This window comes from Macrotis lagotis, chromosome 4, assembly GCF_037893015.1.
Source record: "Macrotis lagotis isolate mMagLag1 chromosome 4, bilby.v1.9.chrom.fasta, whole genome shotgun sequence".
Lineage (NCBI taxonomy): Eukaryota > Metazoa > Chordata > Mammalia > Peramelemorphia > Peramelidae > Macrotis > Macrotis lagotis.
Window position 1 is genome coordinate 153,080,533 of NC_133661.1, and position 20,726 is coordinate 153,101,258.

At 39.6% G+C, this 20,726-nt stretch overlaps 2 protein-coding genes and 1 pseudogene across 2 annotated transcripts in view; 1 reads left to right on the forward strand and 2 right to left on the reverse strand.

Moving 5' to 3' along the window:
* Nucleotides 1-760: 760 nt before the first annotated feature.
* PDCD7 (programmed cell death 7) lies at nucleotides 761-18,045 on the reverse strand. Its single transcript, XM_074234410.1, has 5 exons — nucleotides 17,201-18,045; nucleotides 16,608-16,746; nucleotides 11,962-12,198; nucleotides 11,487-11,574; nucleotides 761-9,692 (listed from the first exon to the last, which is right to left on the reverse strand). Exons 1-5 carry the CDS (start codon nucleotides 17,969-17,971, stop codon nucleotides 9,566-9,568), a joined length of 1,362 nt encoding a protein of 453 aa, XP_074090511.1. The 5' UTR covers nucleotides 17,972-18,045; the 3' UTR covers nucleotides 761-9,565.
* Nucleotides 12,327-14,050, forward strand: LOC141520469 (proteasome activator complex subunit 1 pseudogene; annotated as a pseudogene).
* Nucleotides 18,046-18,308: 263 nt separating the features above from the next.
* CLPX (caseinolytic mitochondrial matrix peptidase chaperone subunit X) overlaps nucleotides 18,309-20,726 on the reverse strand; it is a 45,819-nt gene continuing 43,401 nt past the window's right edge. The window contains exon 14 of the mRNA XM_074234409.1: nucleotides 18,309-20,162. Coding sequence (XP_074090510.1) covers nucleotides 20,072-20,162 — 91 coding nt within the window. The 3' untranslated portion in view covers nucleotides 18,309-20,071. The remainder of the gene's footprint in view (nucleotides 20,163-20,726) is intronic.

Sequence of the window (20,726 nt, forward strand, 5' to 3'; positions counted from 1 at the left end):
AGTTTAAATCTGACCTCAGACATTTACTAGCTGTGTGGCCTTGGGCAATTCTTAACCCTCTCTTAATCTTCATCTATTAAATGAGCTGGAGAATGAAATGGCAAATAACTCCAGTATCTTTGCCAAGAAAGCCCCAAGTGGGGTCATGAAGAGTCAATCATGATTAAAACAATGAACCCCACCCCCCAAAAAAAGATCCATGAAAGATATGTTAAAAAAAATAGGGGCAGCTAGGTGGCGCAGTGGATAGAGCACCAGCTCTGGAGCCAGGAGTACCTGAGTTCAAATCCGACCTCAGACACTTAATAATTACCTAACTGTGTGGCCTTGGGTAAGTCATTTAACCCCATTGCCTTGCAAAAAGCTAAAAAAATAAAATAAAGTGGGAAAAAAAAGAAATATATGTTGTTCCATTTAACATAAAGCCTCCAAAAGTCTCTTTTATGACCAAATCTAGTTATATGTAAATATGATGTCTTTCATACATAAAAAAATATTATCATTGTAAAGTATGCAATTTGAAGAAGTACTGAAGGAGGGGGCAACTAGGTGGTACAGTGGATAGAGCACCAGCCCTGGAGTCAGGAGTATTTGAGTTCAAATCCAGTCTCAGACAGTTAATAATTGCCTAGTTGTGTGATCTTGGGCAAGTCACTTAACCCGACTAGCAAACAAAAAACAAAACAAAAAAAAGTACTGAAGAAAAAGAGAAGTAGTGAAGAATTCTGAGTTAACAACACTCTGACAATTGGTCTTCCTTGTGAAAAAGGAACATTTTGGCTAGATAATGAGCCATGGAACAGAGCAAAGCTAGCTAATCTATGGAGACATTGAATCAGAAAAGAGAAACTTGCTAGTGCTGTTCTCTAGACAATCATTCAAAGTGCTGTTTATGTATCTTGCACAATCAAAACTTTCCCCCTAGCTATACAGGCTAGTCAGGGTAGTCATTTTGAGGTCCAGTGTTTTTTAAGGGGTTAAGGGATTGAAACACCTTCCTTCTGGGACCAAAAAACTGGAGGCAACAATTCAGAAAGGCAAAGAGAGAGAAGAAAACATAACTGGGACATAGCACACAACAAGAAGTACTTGTTGGTTGAGTCTTTGATTGATTTAGCTGGAGTTAAAAAAGACAGAAGGCTCAAGTCAGGCCAGTAAAGTACCCTGCCATAAGGAGATTATGATTAACAATAAAGACCCTATTCCATTTTCCATACTCAATCTCCTTGGGCTGCCTGAATGCTACACTTTTGTTGTGTCTTTTCTTTATCTTTCTGTCCTCAAGGCTGCCCTTCAGGTTTGTTGAAGTCAATTTTTGTTGGCACCAAAATGCTTGGGGGCAAGGCATAAATTCCTCAAAAAGTAGTAATTCAGTAGTAATTGGTGATAAATTGCTCTGCAAATGGTGAAATATTCCAAATTCTAGCTTCATACCAATTTTTGTCCATGTTACTTTCTTTCCTGGGACCAGGGGGGAGGCATAGCAAGGGGCAGAGTTCTGAAAGATAAACACTAGGAAAAGTGTAGAATCCTATATTTAATACACACCAGAGCTGCCCAGCGGGACATGTGCCAATTACTGCATTTCTTTATTTTGAGTTAATAACTATAGACTAAAATGAATTTATCTCTCTTCCTTCTTCGTTCCAGATTTCACATATTTACACATTATGTTTCTCATTAACTAATCACGCAAAGATGATCTGTATTTAAGGAGCCAACACTGTGAGATGGTCTTCCAACATTTTCAGATGCAGTAATCACAGAGGCTCCAGGGGATGTCTCAAGGTGAATGGAGAGCTCATATGACACCTCAAAGAACAAAAGAGGAAAATTGGGATTTATCTTTTCTTCCTTGGGGTTTGTCTTTGAGGTTAAATATTGGGGCAGTCAGATTAAAGTCCAACAAAGTCGTAAAGGTGGAATGCATGGGACTTTTCCCATATCTTGTGGTCTTAATTGATCTTTTAGGTGGCTTGTCCTTAAATGGAGGGAATGAGTTTCCTAGACATGTCAAAAATATATGTTGTATGTGTAGCTGTTGTTCATTCGTGTCCAACTCCACGTGATCCCATTTGGGGTTTTCTTGGCAGCGATACTGGAGTGGTTTGATACTTCCTTCTCCAGCTCATTTTACAGATGAGGAGAGTGAAGCAAACAGTGTTAAATGACTTGCTAGCAAGTGTGAGGTTGGATTTGAGCTCAGGTCGTCCTGACTCCAGACCCAATGCTCTATCCACTGTATCACTTAGCTGTCTGTGGCTGATTGTTAGATCAGTGTGAACATTTACACCATGAAAATCAGCAAACACCACAAATCTAAGACTTGATTTATTGTTTTGTTGATTTTTTTAGATTTAAAAAAGTGAAGGAGAAAATGTTAATAATGAAGATTAAAGTTAAAATTGTATGGCTAGTGTAAACTTTCCCTCCTCCCTCCTGCCCTCCCCTTACCAGCACATCACAATATGTATTCCTAAAGCAGGAAATAAGGTCTTTCTTTTCCTTTTAAGGACAAAATTTAAGATTCTAATGACAGGTTATAATAGCTAACAGGACCTAGCTTTGAGTCACTGTCTGTGCTTTTTTTTGGCAAATCATTTCACTTCAAATCTCATTTTCTTCTTTGACAAAACAAGCTATCCAGAGGATGAGAAAACTAGCCTTTTAGGCTTGGTTATCAGTCCCAAATTCCCTTTCCTTCCTAACTTGAATGTGGTGATCCGATGAAACAATTTTTGCAAGGACTTAGTAAGCTCCAAAGTGCTATAAAAATAGGACCTATTGTTCGATCTATTGGTAAAACAAAGCTAGTTATTTGTGGATAACTTGTGGCTATGCTGGGCTCTTTACCCTAGTCAGATACTTTGCCACAGTGAGCTGATGAACTGTTTTTCTTTGTTCCAAAAGAGGATTTAATGAGATGAGGGTCAAGGGGGAAGCCTTGAGTTACTGTGTAAGGAATTAGCATAAATCCCCCAGCCCTTCTGGACTAACAGTTCCAAGCATCCTCTTACACAAGTGATGACATCATTTCATGTGGGAAATAGGGTAATCTGAGCCTGGAAAGGTAGCATAAGTCCATCCACTAAATCTCTGCTCACTGCAGCCCCTAGTGAGGCAAGTCTGAGGCTCTCTCCATAGGCAGATGAAGAGAGGGACCAAGAGGCCAACGTGTGGAGGTAAATCAACAACCCTATCAGGACTCAATTATGTCTTAAGGAACTATGGGGAGGTGCAGTATAAGTGATAAGAGAGGAGGAGAAGGGACTACACAGAAATGAGGCAGTATCTGAATTCAAGGATTTTATAATCATCTTGTTGGCCAGGCTAAAGATAGTCCAAAGAGCTAAACAATACAAGACACCATATACTAAGTACCAAATGAGTAAATAAACAATGAATGGGGAGGGGCTAGAACAAACATTTATTAAGTGATTATTATATGAAAGGCACAGGACAAATAAGACAGTCCCTGCCCTCAAAGAGTTTACACTCTTAATTGAAAAGGACAATATGATGACAATGATGATGATAAGAAATTTAATATTACCCCTATTGGGGAGAGAATCCTGTGGCTTGAACCACTACAGGAGGCCTTATAGTAGGACATAAGTTAAACCTTAAAGGGCAGATAGATTAGTCATGTCTGTCTCTTTATGACCCCATTTGGGGTTTTCTTGGCAAAGATTCTGGAGTAGTTTTGCCATTTTCTTCTCCAGCTCTTTTTCTATGAGGAAACTAGGGCAAACGGGGTAAGTGACTTGTCCAAAGTCACACAGCTAGGAAGTGAGTTTTCCTGAGCCCAGGTCCTGTGTTCTATCCATTTCACCACCTCATTGCCCTCAGGTAGGATAGGCAGGACTTAGTTAAGTGAAGAGAAAGCTAGGGCAAACAGAGTCATTAACAGCACCCTGTGCTTTGGGGACAAGGAGTATTGATGATGTTTGTCCTTCCTTTTTTTCAAAGAAGACCATGACATCATGGAGATGATGCCAAGACAAGCACATGAATTGGATTTGAGTAAGGGGGTGTCATGCTATGTCACTAGCCCCACTTTCTCAAGTCGTCTGCATCCAGTGGCCAGATGTGAATCAGGGTGACTGAAGATGGCCCTGGATGTGAGGCAATCAGGGTTAAGTAACTTGCCCAAGGTCACACAACTAGTGAAGATTTGAGGTTGGATTCAAACTCTGGTCCTCCTGTCTCCAAGGCCAGTGCTCTATTCCACTACACCCCTAGCTGCCCCTAATGCACAGGGAGCATTATTTGGCTGTGGCAGGTGATAGATGAGGAAGACATGGAATAAAGTTGGAGAAAGGTCAGTTGTGGCCAGACTGTCGACGGCTGTGAAAACCAGGCCAAAGAGTTTGGATTTTATACTCTTACAGAAGATCCTTTGTGTAGGATCTTTGATATACACATACAAAAGTAGAATCTTACAGAGTACCAGTATGTAGGTTGAGTGGGAGGTGGGGAAGACCAGAAACAGGAATTCAGCAGCATAATGGATGATTCTTGACAGCACGATTTTTTTTTCATTTTATTTTTATCTTCCCATGGATCCCTAAAACCTTAGCTCAGAATCTAGTCTGAGTTTAATAAATGATTGGTGAATTGAGAAATTACATTGGTAAACCATCTGGGCTGGGATGGTGTTGTCAGGATCAAGGAGAAACTAAAGACAGAGTCAGGAAGCAGACTTCCAAGTTACCACAAAGGCATTGGGTTGTTTGGAGACTTACTGCCATGATGAATTTGCCATTTAAGTCCCAAATTCTATTTTAGGTGCTATCTGTAACAGCTGAAAACTCTATTTAGGCTACTTTGAAAAGTTTACTTTTTGGAAAGTCAAGTCTTGAGATATGCTTCCTTTTTGGCCTGAAAAAAAGAAATCCTTTCAGGAATGGAAATGGTAGCAGTTCTAACTCACATCATCTCCCATCCCCATCCCAATAACTAACCATCAGAGGAGTCTCTAAATGACTGATACTTGATTCAAATAGCCTCGGTTCTGCATTGAGGGTGCTTCATGAATAACGCAAAATTGAGTAAAAGCCCTCATCCAGGTCCAATAATCTGGTGCCTCTAAAAGGTTAAATCATAGAGGGTTCCTATCCACTTCCTTCCTGTTTTTATTTTTAATTCAATTTTATGTTCTGAATTTTCCCTTCACTTCCCTCTCTTGCCTAACTTCCTACCCCCCTCAGGTCCAAAAACCAAAACAAATTATAAATCTATATAGTCAAACAAAAATTCTCATATTAGTCATGTTCTCTGCTTCTCAGTCATCACCTTGCTACCTGAAGGGAGCATAATTTGTCATGAATCCATTGGAATTGTGGTTGGTCATTGTGTTGATCAAATTTCCCAAGTCTTTCAATGTGGTCTTTATATAAATGCTATTATATAAATTTTTCTTCTGATTCTGTTCACTTCATTTTGTATCATACAAGTTCCCAGGTTTCTCAGAAATTGTCTTCATTATTTCTTACAACTCAATAGTACTTCATCACATACATATACTGAAACTTGTTCCAATTGATGGTACTCCATGCACAGTTGAATAGTTTAAATTGTTCTCCAGAATGATCAGAGTTCACAATTTCACTAACAGTAAAAGTACATGTTTTCCAACAGTCTTCCCACTATGTCATTTTCTTTTACTGTCAATTTAAACAATCTGATGACTGTGAGGTAGTACCTCAGAATTGTACCTGTTTTCCCACAACTCTCCTAGCAGGTCACTTTGCTGTCAACTTAGCCAATTTGGTGAATATAAGGTGGTTTCTCAGAAGTGTTTTAATTTACATTTCTTTATTAGTGATTAAGAGCCTTTTTTTTTCATATGGCTAATAGTTTAATTTCTTCCTCTTAAAAAAACCTAATAAGTCTACCTTTGGGAAGCAGCTAGGTGGCACACCAGGCCTGGAGTCAGGAGTACCTGAGTTCAAATCTGGCCTCAAACACTTAGCTATGTGGCCTTGGGCAAGTCACTTAACTCTACTGCTGCCTCGCAAAAACCTAAAAAAAAACTACCTTTGACAATTTATCAATTTGGGAATGGCCCTTATTCTTAAAATTTTTGATTCAGGTCTCTATATATTTTAGAAATGAGACTTTTAATCCGAGAAGCTTGGGGCAAATATTCTTTCCCCGATTTCCCTATCTTCTGATTTTAACTGCTTTATCCTTTAGCTTTAGCTTTTTTTTGAACAAAAACTAATTTTATATAATAAAAAATGTCTATTTTTACTTCTGGTAAGACTCTCCATAACTTGCTTGGTCATGAACTCTTTCTCCATAGTCTATTTTGGAAAAAAATTCTATAGGTGGGGTTAGGTAGGCCCAAGTTCAGAAATCACTATATATAGACAACTAAAGTTAGCCCAATACCAGCCATTCGTTATCTAGAAATAAGGAGCCAGTGATAAATAAAAATATTCATCCATCTATCAGTCTGTCTATAGGTATATATTTTTAAAAGAGGAATATGATTTTGGTATTCCTTCTCCAAAACTTGTAACATATGGCTTATTCCCTTAAACACCCAAGCATAAAAATAGTAATTCCAAATGTAATAAATGCTTTATGGATCACATGAAATGCCAACATTCTATCACATTTTGGTGCTTACCTTGCAAGGATGAAGAGTAGATTCCTTCTTCTCATAGAAGTGAATACAGAGCAGAAAGACTACCCAGATGACTGACACACTGATCTTCTTTGTGTTCTTACATGTGGTTCAGCATAGGTTCAGCAAGGTGAATGGTTTTAGATCATAGGGATCACACCTACCTATAGTTGCAAATCCTCTCACAACATAATTCTATTTACTAGACTGAACATCACCTGATGCATTTATATAATCAAATTCTACTGTTAAGCCTTCCATAAATCTTTCGACTGGGTTATTGTAGCTAAAATAAGCACGTCAACTCAAGATGCCCTTTCTATAGTGAGGAAAAAACTGCATATAAAATAACCTTAATGTAGAGATACTTTACAATAATGGCATTGGATAAACTATCTATAATATTGATTTGATGTTAATAAAAGGAAAATGAATTATATTTTCCCTAACACAGAGCTGAAAACTTCTAATCAAACATGATTTTCTCCTTCCTTTTTTCATAATTCTCTATATTCAAAGCATCTCTTTACTCTTTGCCTATTAAATTCCTTTCCACCTGTAAAAGTCCAATTCAAATGCCTCTTCTTTAACATCTCTTAAGTCTTTCTTAACATATTCCCCTTAAACTTTTTCTGGTTCAAACATCACATTGATTTTTCAACTTAGGAGACAGATGGAGGAATTAAAAGTACTAACTCTAGAATCAGAGAACTCAGGTTCAAACTTCATGATGTCCTTAGCTGTCATCCTGTTCATCACTGAGTCTAAGCCTGTACTATCATCTGTAAAATGGGTGGGCTGGACTAAGTAATTTCAGAGGTCCTTTGCAGCTAAAGATCTATGATCCTGATGTACTCATTATGTACAGAGTTGACAAAATGCAGCAGGTGGTGAAAATCATACTTGGCTCAGTGATTGGTATTAAAAGATTTTCTGCATGTCATTGTTTCTTACAAGACTATAAGCTCAACAAAAGAAGAGACTGTCTTCCCTTTCTCTCCCCCCCCTTCCCCACTATGTCCTTAAATATATAGTACTCTGGACATTTCTTAAGACTTCAACATTTCATAGGTCAAAGATGTCATCTATAGAAACACTCCCTCCACTGAGGAAAATCACAATTCTTCTATAATTTATCCTGTCTCCAAGTTTCTGTGGTTGAAAATTTTTATCATGCTGTGGTTGACCTAGTGAAAAACATTTCCAGAATTGGACAAGGTTAATCCTTGAACAGAAAGAAGCCCATAATGGAGCTCATCATACTCAAGACTACTTGGTTGGTCCTGCCAGAGCTTGTGCTCTGTTGGCAGATGCCTATAAATGTTTGTTGAATAATTCAGAGGGGTAAAACATAGAAATGGTCTTTGTTCTTTTAACTGCATAAAAACTTGTTTCAAAGGGCAGCTAGGTGGCGCAGTGGATAAAGCACCGGCCCTGGAGTCAGGAGTACCTGGGTTCAAATCCAGTCTCAGACACTTAATAATTACCTAGCTGTGTGGCCTTGGGCAAGCCACTTAATCCCATTGCCTAGCCAAAACCTTAAAAAAAAAAAAAAAAACTTGTTTCATGCTTATGGATTTTCAAGGTTCGTGGTAATATTTGCCTCCAAATTTGAAGTTGGCAAATGTTCTATTTCACTTATCAAAGAGGTAGAGAGAAATTTCAGCCAGTAGGACTCATTTTTCTGAAGAATTCATGTTGCTTTCACAATTTAAAAAACAGGTTTAGGTTTCTTCTACATTGGGAGCTAATGGACTTTATACAATCACTTTTGTGTGCAAAACAACTGAGAAAAGCCTTAATTTGAAAAATAAAATGACCTTTATTTATAAAAATATAAATTAATTTTATACCATCTGGAATAAAGCATGTGTAAACTCTCATTTCACAGTACTGAACATCTTCAAAAACAGTATTTCGGAGATGAAAATAAATTTTATTCCTGTGAAAATCTGTTCTCTCAACCTGTACAGTTTTAGTAGTTTCCTATGGAACAAAAGTAACATTACAACAAATGTCTCATTTACAATCAATGAGCTAGCAACAGGTAAAGAATTTAAGATCCACTTTATTCTATAGCTATCTATTTTCTCCAACGTGTAAGAGTTTCTGTTTAGGTCTGTCCTAGGGGCAAACTAGAATCTTTATTGATGAAGACACTGAGCCTTCTAAGCTCTATACAGAAATATATTTACATTAGGACCTTCAATCTGCGAAGAGATATGGCTCTACAATTAAGGCAGCTCCATCAACCTCTGGAAAGAGGTATTCAATACATGTTCCTGAAGAACAAAGCCCAGGTCAAAAGATCCAATATCCAAAAGCCACAAGTACTAACCTGGGCTGGAACCAGCTGAGAAGCACCAACATATTCTCTCTTGCATGGATCCAAGTAGTATTGACAACAAAGCTACAAAATTTCGATTGGGGCAAGAGGAAGGGAGCTTAAATGTGCAGCTGACTCTTTAGAGGAAGGTGGTGTCATTTTTGCTTTATAAATACTATTATTACCAACCTAGGTTTGAAGACTTTAGATGTAGAGAATGAGAGATTTGGCCTTAATACCTATTTAGAATGCTCCATTTTCAGAAAAGATCAGCTCTATTTTTCAAAACTTTCAGGAAAGACCAACAGTTTATACCTAGATTTTCTTATGTACATAAACACACCCACAAACAATGCATAAGAGAAATTACATTTGACCAACCCACTCAAAACAAGGGCAAATTAAGTTTAAAAGTGCAACAAAGGCTGTTCTATTCAGTTAAGAGCACAATTCACATCCCCTCTTCCCTGCCCTTAGTCCTTTCCTGAAGAACAGTATTCACCTAATGATTCAAAAGGTCCCTCTAGGAGAGGACTTGACACCATGAAAACAGAACTTTCACTCAGTGCTGCCCAAAAGAGTTCCAAGGTTGTACAGTCTTAGTGTCATTGGTTCAGTCTCAGGGCAGCTGCCCAAGCATCACTGCTGGGGAAGGTAGGAATGACCCATCCTTGAGGGACTGAGGTTGCTTCAGGATGATCTGCTGGTACCAAATATTGATCCCATTCATGCCTTTAGAAGAACATTTTAAGAACAAAAATTTACTTCAATTTTACTTTAGCAAACCATAGTTTATTTTTGTTATATTATATAACCTGCCTTGCTCTAAAATGTAAGACTAAGTTTCTTAATGTAAACAAAGAGAGGAAAATATTCTTTATTCATTTTTTTCATCAACAAATGCTTCCAACTGATTAAACTATCTAAAATATGGAAAGGTCTTTATGGAGGCTCAGAAACATTCAAACATAAACTCCCCCCCCTTCACTAGAATAAAAATGACTCTTTAGTATGGAAAACACTACTTTTTTTAAAAAAAAAAATGCATGCTGTGAGAGATAGAAGGGATCCCAGATGGTAATCTATAATTCTCTTTCCTAATTTTACAGATCAGAACACTGAGATGAATGGAGGCTAAATGACTTGCACTAGGTGATGTAAGTTATGAATAATAGAACCGAGATTCAGACATCCATCTTCTAAAATCACTGTCCATCATGTCACAATTTAACTCCATTTCAGATATGAGGAAATGGATTCAGTAATTTGCCCAAGGTCACACAATAGGAGACAGGGTGAAAATATAGGACTCCTACTCTCAGGACCTACATTTCAAACAAAGAATTAAGTCCAAAACAGATTCTGAAAAATACTGCTGTCAAATCTGCAAAAGTTTTTGTTCCTTGATAAGTTTATTTTGCATTAGCAGGAAAAACCTGAAAAACTATGTTAGCACTTCAAATCAATATTGTCTGAAGGTCATCATGGGGGGTAGGAAAAATACCAAATTGTAAGGTAACCTTCTCTTTTTTCAGAGAATATGCTCCAAGACACCAGCAGTGCTAGAATAAGGAGGGTCATAGTCCTACATATCCTGCACAGATCAGATCAGAACTGCACCGTCCCCCCATCTTCCCCAGAGGATACCATATCTTAATTACAATGACAAGCTAGACTTAATAATTACCTAAGCTGTGTGATCTTAGGCAAGTCAATGCCTTGCAAAAAAACAAAACAATGACAAGCTGGAGTTCATCCAGACAAGGATGATTAGAATGATGAGCAAAAAGGAAACCATGTCACAAGAAGATGGGGCTGAAGAAACTAGGGATCTCTAGCCCAAAGAAGAAAATGGGGACAGTGAAAAATGATAATGATTTTCAACTACTTTACAGGTCATCATATGGAAAGGGGAGTAGACTTTTCTTTTCAGCCTTAGGAGAGAGTACTCAGAGAACCAGACAGAAATCAGAGGCAGGTTTGGCTTGGTGTCAAGAAATCAGGTGGCTTGTGGGATATCTTTCACCTCTGAATTTCTATGACGAGTCAGAAGACTTAGATTCTTGACCCTGATCTAGCACTCACTATCTGTGACCCAAAGGGAGTCAATTAAACCCCACTGGACCTATTATGTTACTCAAAGAGTTGGACCACAACACCTCGCAAGTCCCTTCTTAGCCTTAATAACATTCTGATTCTAAAATTGTATTTCATAAGTAACATGATAGGAACAGCTAGGTAGCACAGCTTGATAGAGCACTGGCCCTGGAGTCAGGAGGACCTGAGTTCAAATCCAGTCGACACTTAATAATTACCTAGCTGTGTGACTTTGGGCAAATCACTGAACCCACTGCCTTACCAAAAAAAAAAAAAACAAAAAAAAAAACAACCCAAAAGCAAAAACATAAGAGGATATAGGTTGTAAACAAATAACTTGACAAATTAACATAACTATTATGTCACAGTAACAACTTCTTAAATATGGAAAGGGAGTTTATCCTGATTACAAATAACTTATGCTCTTACCTGATCTGAATGAGAGCTGGTAAAGAATGTTCTGCCTGTAGATAATACTGCCTGAAGGGCTGTAAAAGGTGACTAAGTGGAAACTCATCTGAAAAAAGGAAAAACCACATATAGCTACAACTTAGTTTAGCTATGCTTAGCAAAATAAACTGACTTAAGTCTTACTATTAGTGATGATTTAACATATTTTTATATGATTAACGATCTCATTCCAATTTGTATTATTTAAGAACCTGCAGAAATAGTTTGTTACCTACTAGCTTTCTCACTCATTTTTAGTTTATCCATTATCAATATTCACTTGTTATGTCCTAGACCCCTTTGGCAGTCTTTTGGATTATGGAATCCCTTCTCAGATAATGTTTTTTAAAATTCTTAATTGAAGGAAATACTAAGTTTTAGTCTATAAAGACTCTAGGTTAATAATTCCAGCTATGAGAACTCCATTCACTTCTTTTATAGTTACAAAACATACCTGGATCCCCAAATAGTTTGGAATTAATTTCTTGTTTTTGATGTAAAATCTTCTCTTTTTCTTTTTTCTGTTTTCTTTCTAATTCTCTTTTTCTTTCTTCTTCTTGTTCTCCTTCCAACATAACTCGCAGTGCCCTTTCTTCAGCTTCGTACAGTTCAGTGCGTTTTTTGATTAATTTTCTTAGTCTCTCTACATGATGTTCAAAAGCTTCATCTGCTGAGGCAGGTGGACAAACACCTGCAAATAAAGAGTCAAAAAACAGTTTAGATACATGTATCTAAATATCTGGTGTAAGTAGCAAAATCCTTACCTACATTAAGTCACCACAAAACCCTAGCTTTAATATGTGGACAACAACAAAGATTATGGAGTGTATTCTGATGGTATGCAGTGAAGAGTGACTACAATTTTTAACAGTTTAAATTAAATTGCTAGGATATTTTCCCTGAAAAAAAAATATCATTAAAATGAGGGAAAAAAAGATCTTTTTGTACAAAAATATTTGTAACTTCAACAGCAAGAAACTAAAAACAACTCCAATGACTAAAGAATGAACTCAATTATTTTAATGCAATGATATTAAGGTGCCATTTAAACGGATAAATACAAGGAAATAGAGACAGAACCATATAAAACAATGCAATGAGAGCAGCAAAACCAGAACTATATACGTTTTGACAACTGTGCATACACATATACACATGTATACATACCTACATACACATGTGTACATAGATATACATATGTATACATACTGTGTGTGTGTGTGTGTGTGTGTGTGTGTGTGAATAAGGAAATGAAAAAGAGAGCAAACCAAGGCAAAGATAATAGAATTTCAAGTAGTCTTGGCAAAGGACACTGCCAACATATTATTATAAGATTTTAACTGTTGTTTGCTTTTCTTTTGGTATTTATTAAGTTTATAATAAATTTTTTAAATTGTACATCGCATTGTATAAAATATTGGATTTACTTGACATGTCAGTTCTTTTGCTAACCTGCAAAAACCTTATTTAGGTGCTTATTAACTCATTAGCTGGTTTCCTGTAACTGCCAGCTGGTAGGACTCACTTTATCTCAGATAGTCACCAATCTAACCTATCTCATATTAAGCTTCTAGGGTAATCTTTTTTATTTATTTGAAAGAAATAAGCTTGTTTTAAAGAGAAATGAGCCCCCTGGCTCCTGTCTCACTGCTCGGCCTGGCCCCTTAGGCCCCCTGCCATGGCAAACCCTCAGAGTCAACCCTGAAGTCCAAGCCAAGGTAGAATTGTTCAGAAAGGAGCTATGTTCTCAGGCAGAGATCCTCCTTGGAAGCTATTTCCCCAAGATTTCAGAGCTGGATGACTTCTTGAAGGACCCATCTCTGAGGCTGATTTGAGTCTCTTAAAAGCCCCCCCTGGACATCCCAGTTCCTGACCCAGCCAAAGAAAAAGAGAAAGAAGAACGTCAGAAAGAAGAGAAGGATGATAAGGATGGAAAGAAAAAAGAGGACAATGAAGATAAAGGTCCTCTTTGTGGGCCTGTACATTGTAATGACAAGATTGTGGCCCTTCTGAAATGGTTGAAACCTGAAATCAAAGATGTGAAGGAACAGTTCAATCTGGTCTCCATGTGGCTACAGTTACAGGTACCCCGAATTAAGGATGGAAACAACTTTGGAGTAGCTGTCCAGGAGAAGGTATTTAAACTGATGACCACACTGAGAACTAAACTGGATGGCTTCCACACACAGATCTCAAAGTACTTCTCTGAAAGGGGTGATGCAGTAGCTAAAGCAGCAAAGCAGCCCCATGTGGGTGACTACCAACAGCTGATTCATGAATTGGATGAAGCACAATATGGAGAGACAAGACTGATGGTCATGGAGATCCAAAAATACTTATTCTGCATTATATGACATCATCCTGAAGAACTTTGAAAAAATCAAGAAGCCCGGGGAGACACAAAAGGAATGATCTACTGAAAAACAGAGCCTGCCTTCCTTCTCTATCACCCCTTAATTAGGATTATCTGTCTTGCTGTTCTTGCCATTCAGAACTTCCCATTTTGCCCATACCTTCCCTTCTAGGAACCAATAAATTTAGTCACACTCAAAAAAAAAAAAATAAAGAGAAATGAGAATTTAATGATAAGGGATTTTGGTTAAAAAAAAAACACTTCTCTTAAAGGAAATTATATGCAACAAAAAAGTACATGTTAAGACTCCTAAAAAGAATTTTCTTATTCAGGAAATTCCAAATTTAACTCTGGGTACATGAAGGAACAAGACTAGATGATCTTTAAAGTTTCTTTCAGCTCAAAATTTTTGTTCAATAAGAAGGCAATGAGAACAGCTAGGTCTTTCACCAGAACTATTTGAAGTCCTGCCTACCCTTAGAGGAGATAGGGAACTAGGGCCCAAATAGATTTATAACACACATCTGTTGCTAAATGTCACACAGTGGATGGTGGAGTTTTAAATTGATTGGGAGAGTAATTTGGAACTAGGCCTAAAGGAAAATAAAACTGTGAATACCCTTGACTCAGCAATACTTCTAGGTCTGTTATCCTAAAGAGATCATAAAACAGAAGACAAGACTCACATGTGTAAAATATTTATAGTAGCTCTTTTTGTAGTGGCAAAGAACTGGAAAATGAGGGGATGTTGAAAACTATCTTTACATATAACTGGGAAAAAATAAAAGGTACACAGTATATTTTTTCTCTAGGCTAAACTTTTAAAAATACATTTGTACTTGTTTTTACACTATCATTTTAAATTACTGATCTCTTATTTTATAATGAACTTTTTTCACATAAGGTTTCATCTGGGATTTATTTCTTCTATTTATCTCATAGTATTTAGTCTAACACTTCAAAATCAGTACCAAGTTTAATAAATTATATGAGTTGTAATTGTTATAATTGTTGGGGTATCGAGACTAGAGATCTGGAATTGAATCCCGATTCTGATACTTAATTGTGTGATTTCAGTTTAATTAACTCTTTCTGAGCTGGGTTCTAAGACAAAGTCAATTAATTAATTAATTGATTAGAGAAAAGGTGGTCCCCAAGTAAGTGATATACCCAGGACCACAATTATAGTTACAGGTTCAATCAGAACTAGAATTCAGGTCTTCTGATTCCTAATGATAGTAATAAAAGCAATTTAAATATGTTTTAAGTTGTTATAATAGCAGTTAACATTTATATAGGTGTCTAGGTGTCACAATGGATGGAGGCCTAGATCCCATAGTCAGGAACAGTCTAAGTTCAGAGCTGATCTCAGGTATTTACTAGCTGCGTGACCCTGGGCAAATCACCTAATCTTATTTGCTTTAGTTTCTTCATCTGCAAAATGAACTGGAGAAAGCAAAGGACTCCAGTTTCTTTGCCAAGAAAACCTCAACTCAGGTCATGAAGGGTGAGACATGACTGAAATGACTCCACAACAACAGAACATTCAGATAGGGCTTACAAGTCCCAGGTACTGTGTTAAACACTTTATATCTCATGGTGAGCCTCATAACAATCCTTCAAGTAGGTACTATTTTTATCTCCATTTTACAGGAGAGGAAATGAGACACAGAGGAATTAAATGACTTATCCAAGGTCCCACAATTAGTAAATGTCTGAGGTCAGATTTAAATCAGGACTTCCTGAGGGCAAGTCCAGGCTCTATGTTCTACGTCTGCCACCTCGAAATAGTTCACAACAACATTCTGCTGAAAAATGTTTAACAAATGTTAGAGCTAGGATTTGAACTCAATTCTCTTCCACCTCAAACACATTGCTTCTTTGCTAAATCAAACCACTTGATGTTTAGTGAATACTGCTAAGGGTCAGGAACACAGTTAGATGTTCATGGTACAAAGCCAGAAAATAGTTCCTGTCTTCAGGCCACACAAGAGGATTCAAAATATAAACAAAGTAAATTAAGAGTAAGAATGCTGTAGGAGATCACACCTGAAGATTCAATAAAGGTCACAGAAAGGAGGTAGTGAGAGAAGTGGAAGCATGAGTAGTCTGTGCAAAGATTTGGACTGAAAAGAAGGAATATGGTAGGAGAGGACAGGAAAAAAGGAGTCTGGCTCAGGGAGAAAAATACTAAATAATAAGCCTAGAAAGCTATAAAGGGTTTAAAATGCTAAACAAAAGATTGTGATCCTAGATAAAGAGTCAAAACAGGTGGTGGCTAGGTGGTGAAGTGGATAAAGCACCGGCCCTGGAGTCAGGAGTACCTGGGTTCAAATCCAGTCTTAGACACTTGATAACTACCTAGCTGTGTAGCCTTGGGCAAGCCACTTAATCCCATTTGCCTTGCAAAAACCTAAAAAAAATAAATAAATAATAATAATAATAAATAATAAAAAAAACAAGAGTCAAAGTAATTTAGTGAAAAAGAAGAGCAGTAGATTAAGACTTGAGATTTAAGTAAATCTTATTTACTGTGAGCATGATTGTAAAGGGGGGGTGAGGATCCTATTTGGCACATTTTAAAGTTTCATCTATATTACTTATTCCTCCCCATTACTTAAATCTAATCAAACCCTAATGTGTTGCACTTGCTGATTTCCAAAGTATCAATGCTCACACTGAAAACTGAACAGCCAGCTGATACCAGCGGGTTGCAACACAGCCTGGGTTGAAGTTTGTCAAGTTACCTTTCCTCGCTGCAGCCTCTTTTCTCAGCTTCCTCAGCTTCTCTAAGGCTCGGAGAATGTCTACCATTCTTTTGGTATCTGCTTGCTTTTTCCTCACTTCTGATAAAACACCATCAGCAGCAACTTTGAGTTCTTGTTCCTGGTGAGAAAACATAAATTACAAAATACAAATTATCTTTAAGGTCAATCGTTTTAAGAGTAGCAACAGAATCTTTCAACCCCCCCCCAATTTTCCCCATTTTATTAAGCAGTACCTAAAATATCACAGGTAATAAGCTTTTGGATTATTGGGGGGAGGGAGAAAGAATAAGCTCTTATCAATACTACTGCGCATCCTGCATCCTTCACTTCAGCTGACTTGAGTGGGCCTGTTTCCTATTCTATTAGATGAATTAGTAAGGTCCCTTCCAGGCGTGAACTTATGCTCTTTTGAGTTCTGTGACAACTGAAAGAAATCGGACTTTTCCTTGCGGGATGGCGGGAAGAAGGGATAGCCGCGTCCAGGCGCGGTGCAGACACGCAAGGGGCCGGGAGAGGGCAATGGCTGGGCCAGCCGGGGGGGGGGCGCAGCGGGTGCTCGCGGCCGCGCTCACCCGCGCCTTCTCCTCCACCTCCTGCACGCACTTGCTCCTCCAGCGGTCGATCTCCTCCTCGCGCGCCGCCGCCCGGGCCTGCGCCGCCTCGCGCTGGGCCTCGCGCTCCCGGGCGCGCTCCCGGAGCCGCCGCCGCCGCCGCCGCACGCGCCGCAGCTTGGCCCGCGCGGCGCCCACGTAGGCGGCGCGGCCCAGCGGCTCCAGGGCGGCGCGCAGCTGCGCGCGCAGCGGGGCGGCCCGCCGGTGCAGCCGCGCCCAGGCCTCGCCGTCGGCCTCGGCCTCGCGCAGGGCCCGGCACAGGCCGCGCAGCCGGCCGGCCAGGCGCAGGGCCCCGCGCAGCCGCCGCCGCAGCTCCCCGAGGCTGGGCGCGGGCGCGGCGGCCGGCCCCGGCGGGCCCCCGGCTCGGCGCGGGGCCGCGAACACGGCGTCCAGCCACTGGCGGTCCCGCTGGCGCTGCAGGGCCGCGTCCCCCGGCCCGTCGGGCGGCGGCGCCTCGGCCCAGCGCGGGGCCCACGGAGGGGCCGGCGGCCGCTCCCCGCCCTCGGGCCCCGCGAAGGGCCTGCACTGGGGGGGCGGGGGCGGCGGCAGGGGGGGCGGCGGCAGGGGCGGCGGCAGGAAGGGGCCCAGGCGCGGGGGCAGCGGCGGCGGCGGGAAGGCCTGAGGGGGCGGGGGCGGCCCGAAGGGGAGGCATCGGAAGGGAGCGGGCGGGGGCGGCGGCGGCGGCACCGGGCAGACGGGGGCAAAGCGACCGGGGAAAGGCGGCAGCGCCATGGCGGTGCGGCCCGGCCCCGCCGCCCCACGGGCCAGGAGGAAGCGCCGCCGACGCGGCGGACGCGGGCTCGGAGCGCGCCGCCTCCGGATATGACGGCGAACAGGGGCGACGCCAGCCCGGGGCTGCGAGCCGACCAATGAGAGCCTTGGCTAGCCGCCACGCCCCCCCGCGGCCACCGTCCCGTGGGCCGGGCGCGGGAGAGACGCGGCACCGGGCCGGAAGTGAGGGCGCCGCTGCACGGCCGCCGTATCTCTCCGCCCCGGGCCATTCCGCCCCGCCCCGCCCAGCCCAGCACGCGCCCCCGGCCCCTCCCTCCTTTTCCTGGTGAAGACAATATAACTGTTTCTTTTAATGTTTTATTCAAATGCCAAAACATAAGGTACAAATTGTAGTTACAATGCATTTGTGTCTGATTTAAAAACATCGATCGCAATGTTATAAACAACTTACAAAAGGGAAATGCAAGTTGCTTTGCTGTTGTCACTGTCTCCCCGGTCCATTTCTGGAGGATTATCCTCAAAAGAATTAAAATCTACTTCGATTTTCCCGCTCTACAAACAGGAAAACTCTATAATAAAAGAGAGTAATGAATGAAGTTACAACACAGCATCAAGGGTTTCCTGAAAGTAACTTGTACCATTACTGGGGGAGACTGAAGCAGGAACCTCGCTCCTGCCCCTGGCTCCTGCTCCTGCTCCCGGCTACACAACCCTGACTCCAACGGGCCTCTCTGTCCCCATCCCATCTATAGATAAAGGTTTCACAATTGTATTATCTAAATCATGTAATCTAATTAATTACAGTGGCCCTAATGAAACTGGCTCTTCGGACAGGATGAAGGCTCATAATTAAACTGTGAGAGCTTAATGTTTTTTTTTTCTTCCTGACAAGAGTGCAGGAGGGGGAAAAAATACCCTCATCCTTAAGGTATGCAGGCTAAATGATGAAAATAAATATTTAAAATCAGTGTTAAATTCAAATTTAAAAAATGAACTATGAATAACAAGCCTGCAGCAACATCTTAGCAGGAAGGGAAAAACTGAAAAGGTATCTGAAAATTTTAATATTTTAAAATCAAATATCCTTTACTAACCTCCCTAAGTTTTCTCCTAAAGGACCATTTTTTTCATATTTAATTCCTCCAAGGGATTCAGTTTCGTTCCTTTTTTTTGCTGCAAATCCCAAATCAATGATGACCAAATGAGAACAAATAACTTAGAAGTCATTTTTGTATGAACAAATTCACTACAGATTACAGAAAAAAAATGTACATTTTTTTTCTTTGATGTTTTAAACTTTATAAGGAAATAGGTTGGATAAGTATCCAGCACCAAAAAACTGATGCACACTAGCTCTTTAGATAAATTGCACAATATTAAAAGTATTAAAATTTAAATATACCTACATGCCATATACTCATTTGTTTTTCCTGTGAGAAATTTACCAAGATTCCAATTCCATCTGCTTTTTCATTGCATTGAAATGCATCTCAAATACTAATAAATCAAAAGGCCAATAAGCAAAATGCCTTTTTAAACTGAAATCAATTGGTAAGTTGGTGTCAAGAATTAGCAAAGCAGCCTAAATACCAAAATTCAGTAATCTTGGGCACTTTTCTATTACTAATATGTCACCATCAGTATCCATTTTGATTTCAAATGTGAATTTAAAAAGTCTGATCTTTTCAGGAAACAAATGGGTGAAAAATTGAACTAATGGTATATCAATATTCAGTTTTTAAGGAAATTTATTTTCCCATTTGTAGAGTAACATTATTGTAAAATTCATTAGTTACTGGCAACACCTGCATTGCTTAATATAACTCTTCAGAATCTTGTTAAAGCATATTTAAAAAAAAACTGAACCAAAAAATGTACATTTATTTTTGAACATTGTGCCATTCAAGTCCACATAATGTCCACTGCATAAAATCAATGTGATGTTACAATAATATACATGATCTGATTCTTATCCTAAAAGGCTTCTGACCATGTATAGTACCCAGAATAGACCCAATGCCTTAAATGTCAAACTGTAAAGCCAGTTATGATCTTAAAACAAAAGGGAGAATTTTCTATGGGATAAAGGTTTGACAGTGTTTAACTGTTTGCAGCATCTGCTTGCCGAGGCCATCCTTCCTCTTCAACTCCAGAGTCATATTCCTCTTCAGATGACTCTTTAGTTGGAGCCCTATGATGAAAAGCAATCAGTTATTTTTTTTAAAAAACTGGAAAATGTATTTAGGTGTCTTTCTAAATACAAATAAAAGTAAATTCAAATTAACATTCAGTGTTTCATAGCTGGGAAAAACTCAGTAACTTTTAAACAATATTTACCAAATATTTTCCCAAATACTTTTAATACTCTAAAAAGTGAACACTATACTGAAATGGTCATCTCTGGTCTACACTAAGGGAATGGCAACCTAATTGTTCTCTAGTTGCTCCTCTTTCTAATCCATTCTCCACACAACTGCTTAAATACTAAACTAAATTGCATATGAATATTACTATTCAAGAAGTGTTACTGGGTTCCTAATGTCTCTAGGATAAACTCTTTTATATGGCAATTAAAACCCTTCCCAGTCTGACTGCCAAGCTATTTTCCCAGACTAATTCTGGGGTCCCCAGGAAGGGGAATTCCAGACAAACTGGCGAACTGGCCCACTTGCAGAGTCCCATACTTTAACACTTTTATCCCAACTCTTGATCTCTGCATGAGCTGTTTTGAATTACTCCCTCCTTCAAATCTGAG

Coding starts and splice junctions, on each gene's coding strand:
- PDCD7 (XM_074234410.1), bottom strand. CDS start 17,971: ATGGCGCTGCCGCCTTTCCCCGGTCGCTTTGCCCCCGTCTGCCCGGTG. Junction 12,199..16,607: donor AGAGGCTGCAGCGAGGAAAG/GTAACTTGACAA, acceptor CTTTATTTGCAG/GTGTTTGTCCACCTGCCTCA. Junction 11,575..11,961: donor CAAACTATTTGGGGATCCAG/GTATGTTTTGTA, acceptor TCCTTTTTTCAG/ATGAGTTTCCACTTAGTCAC.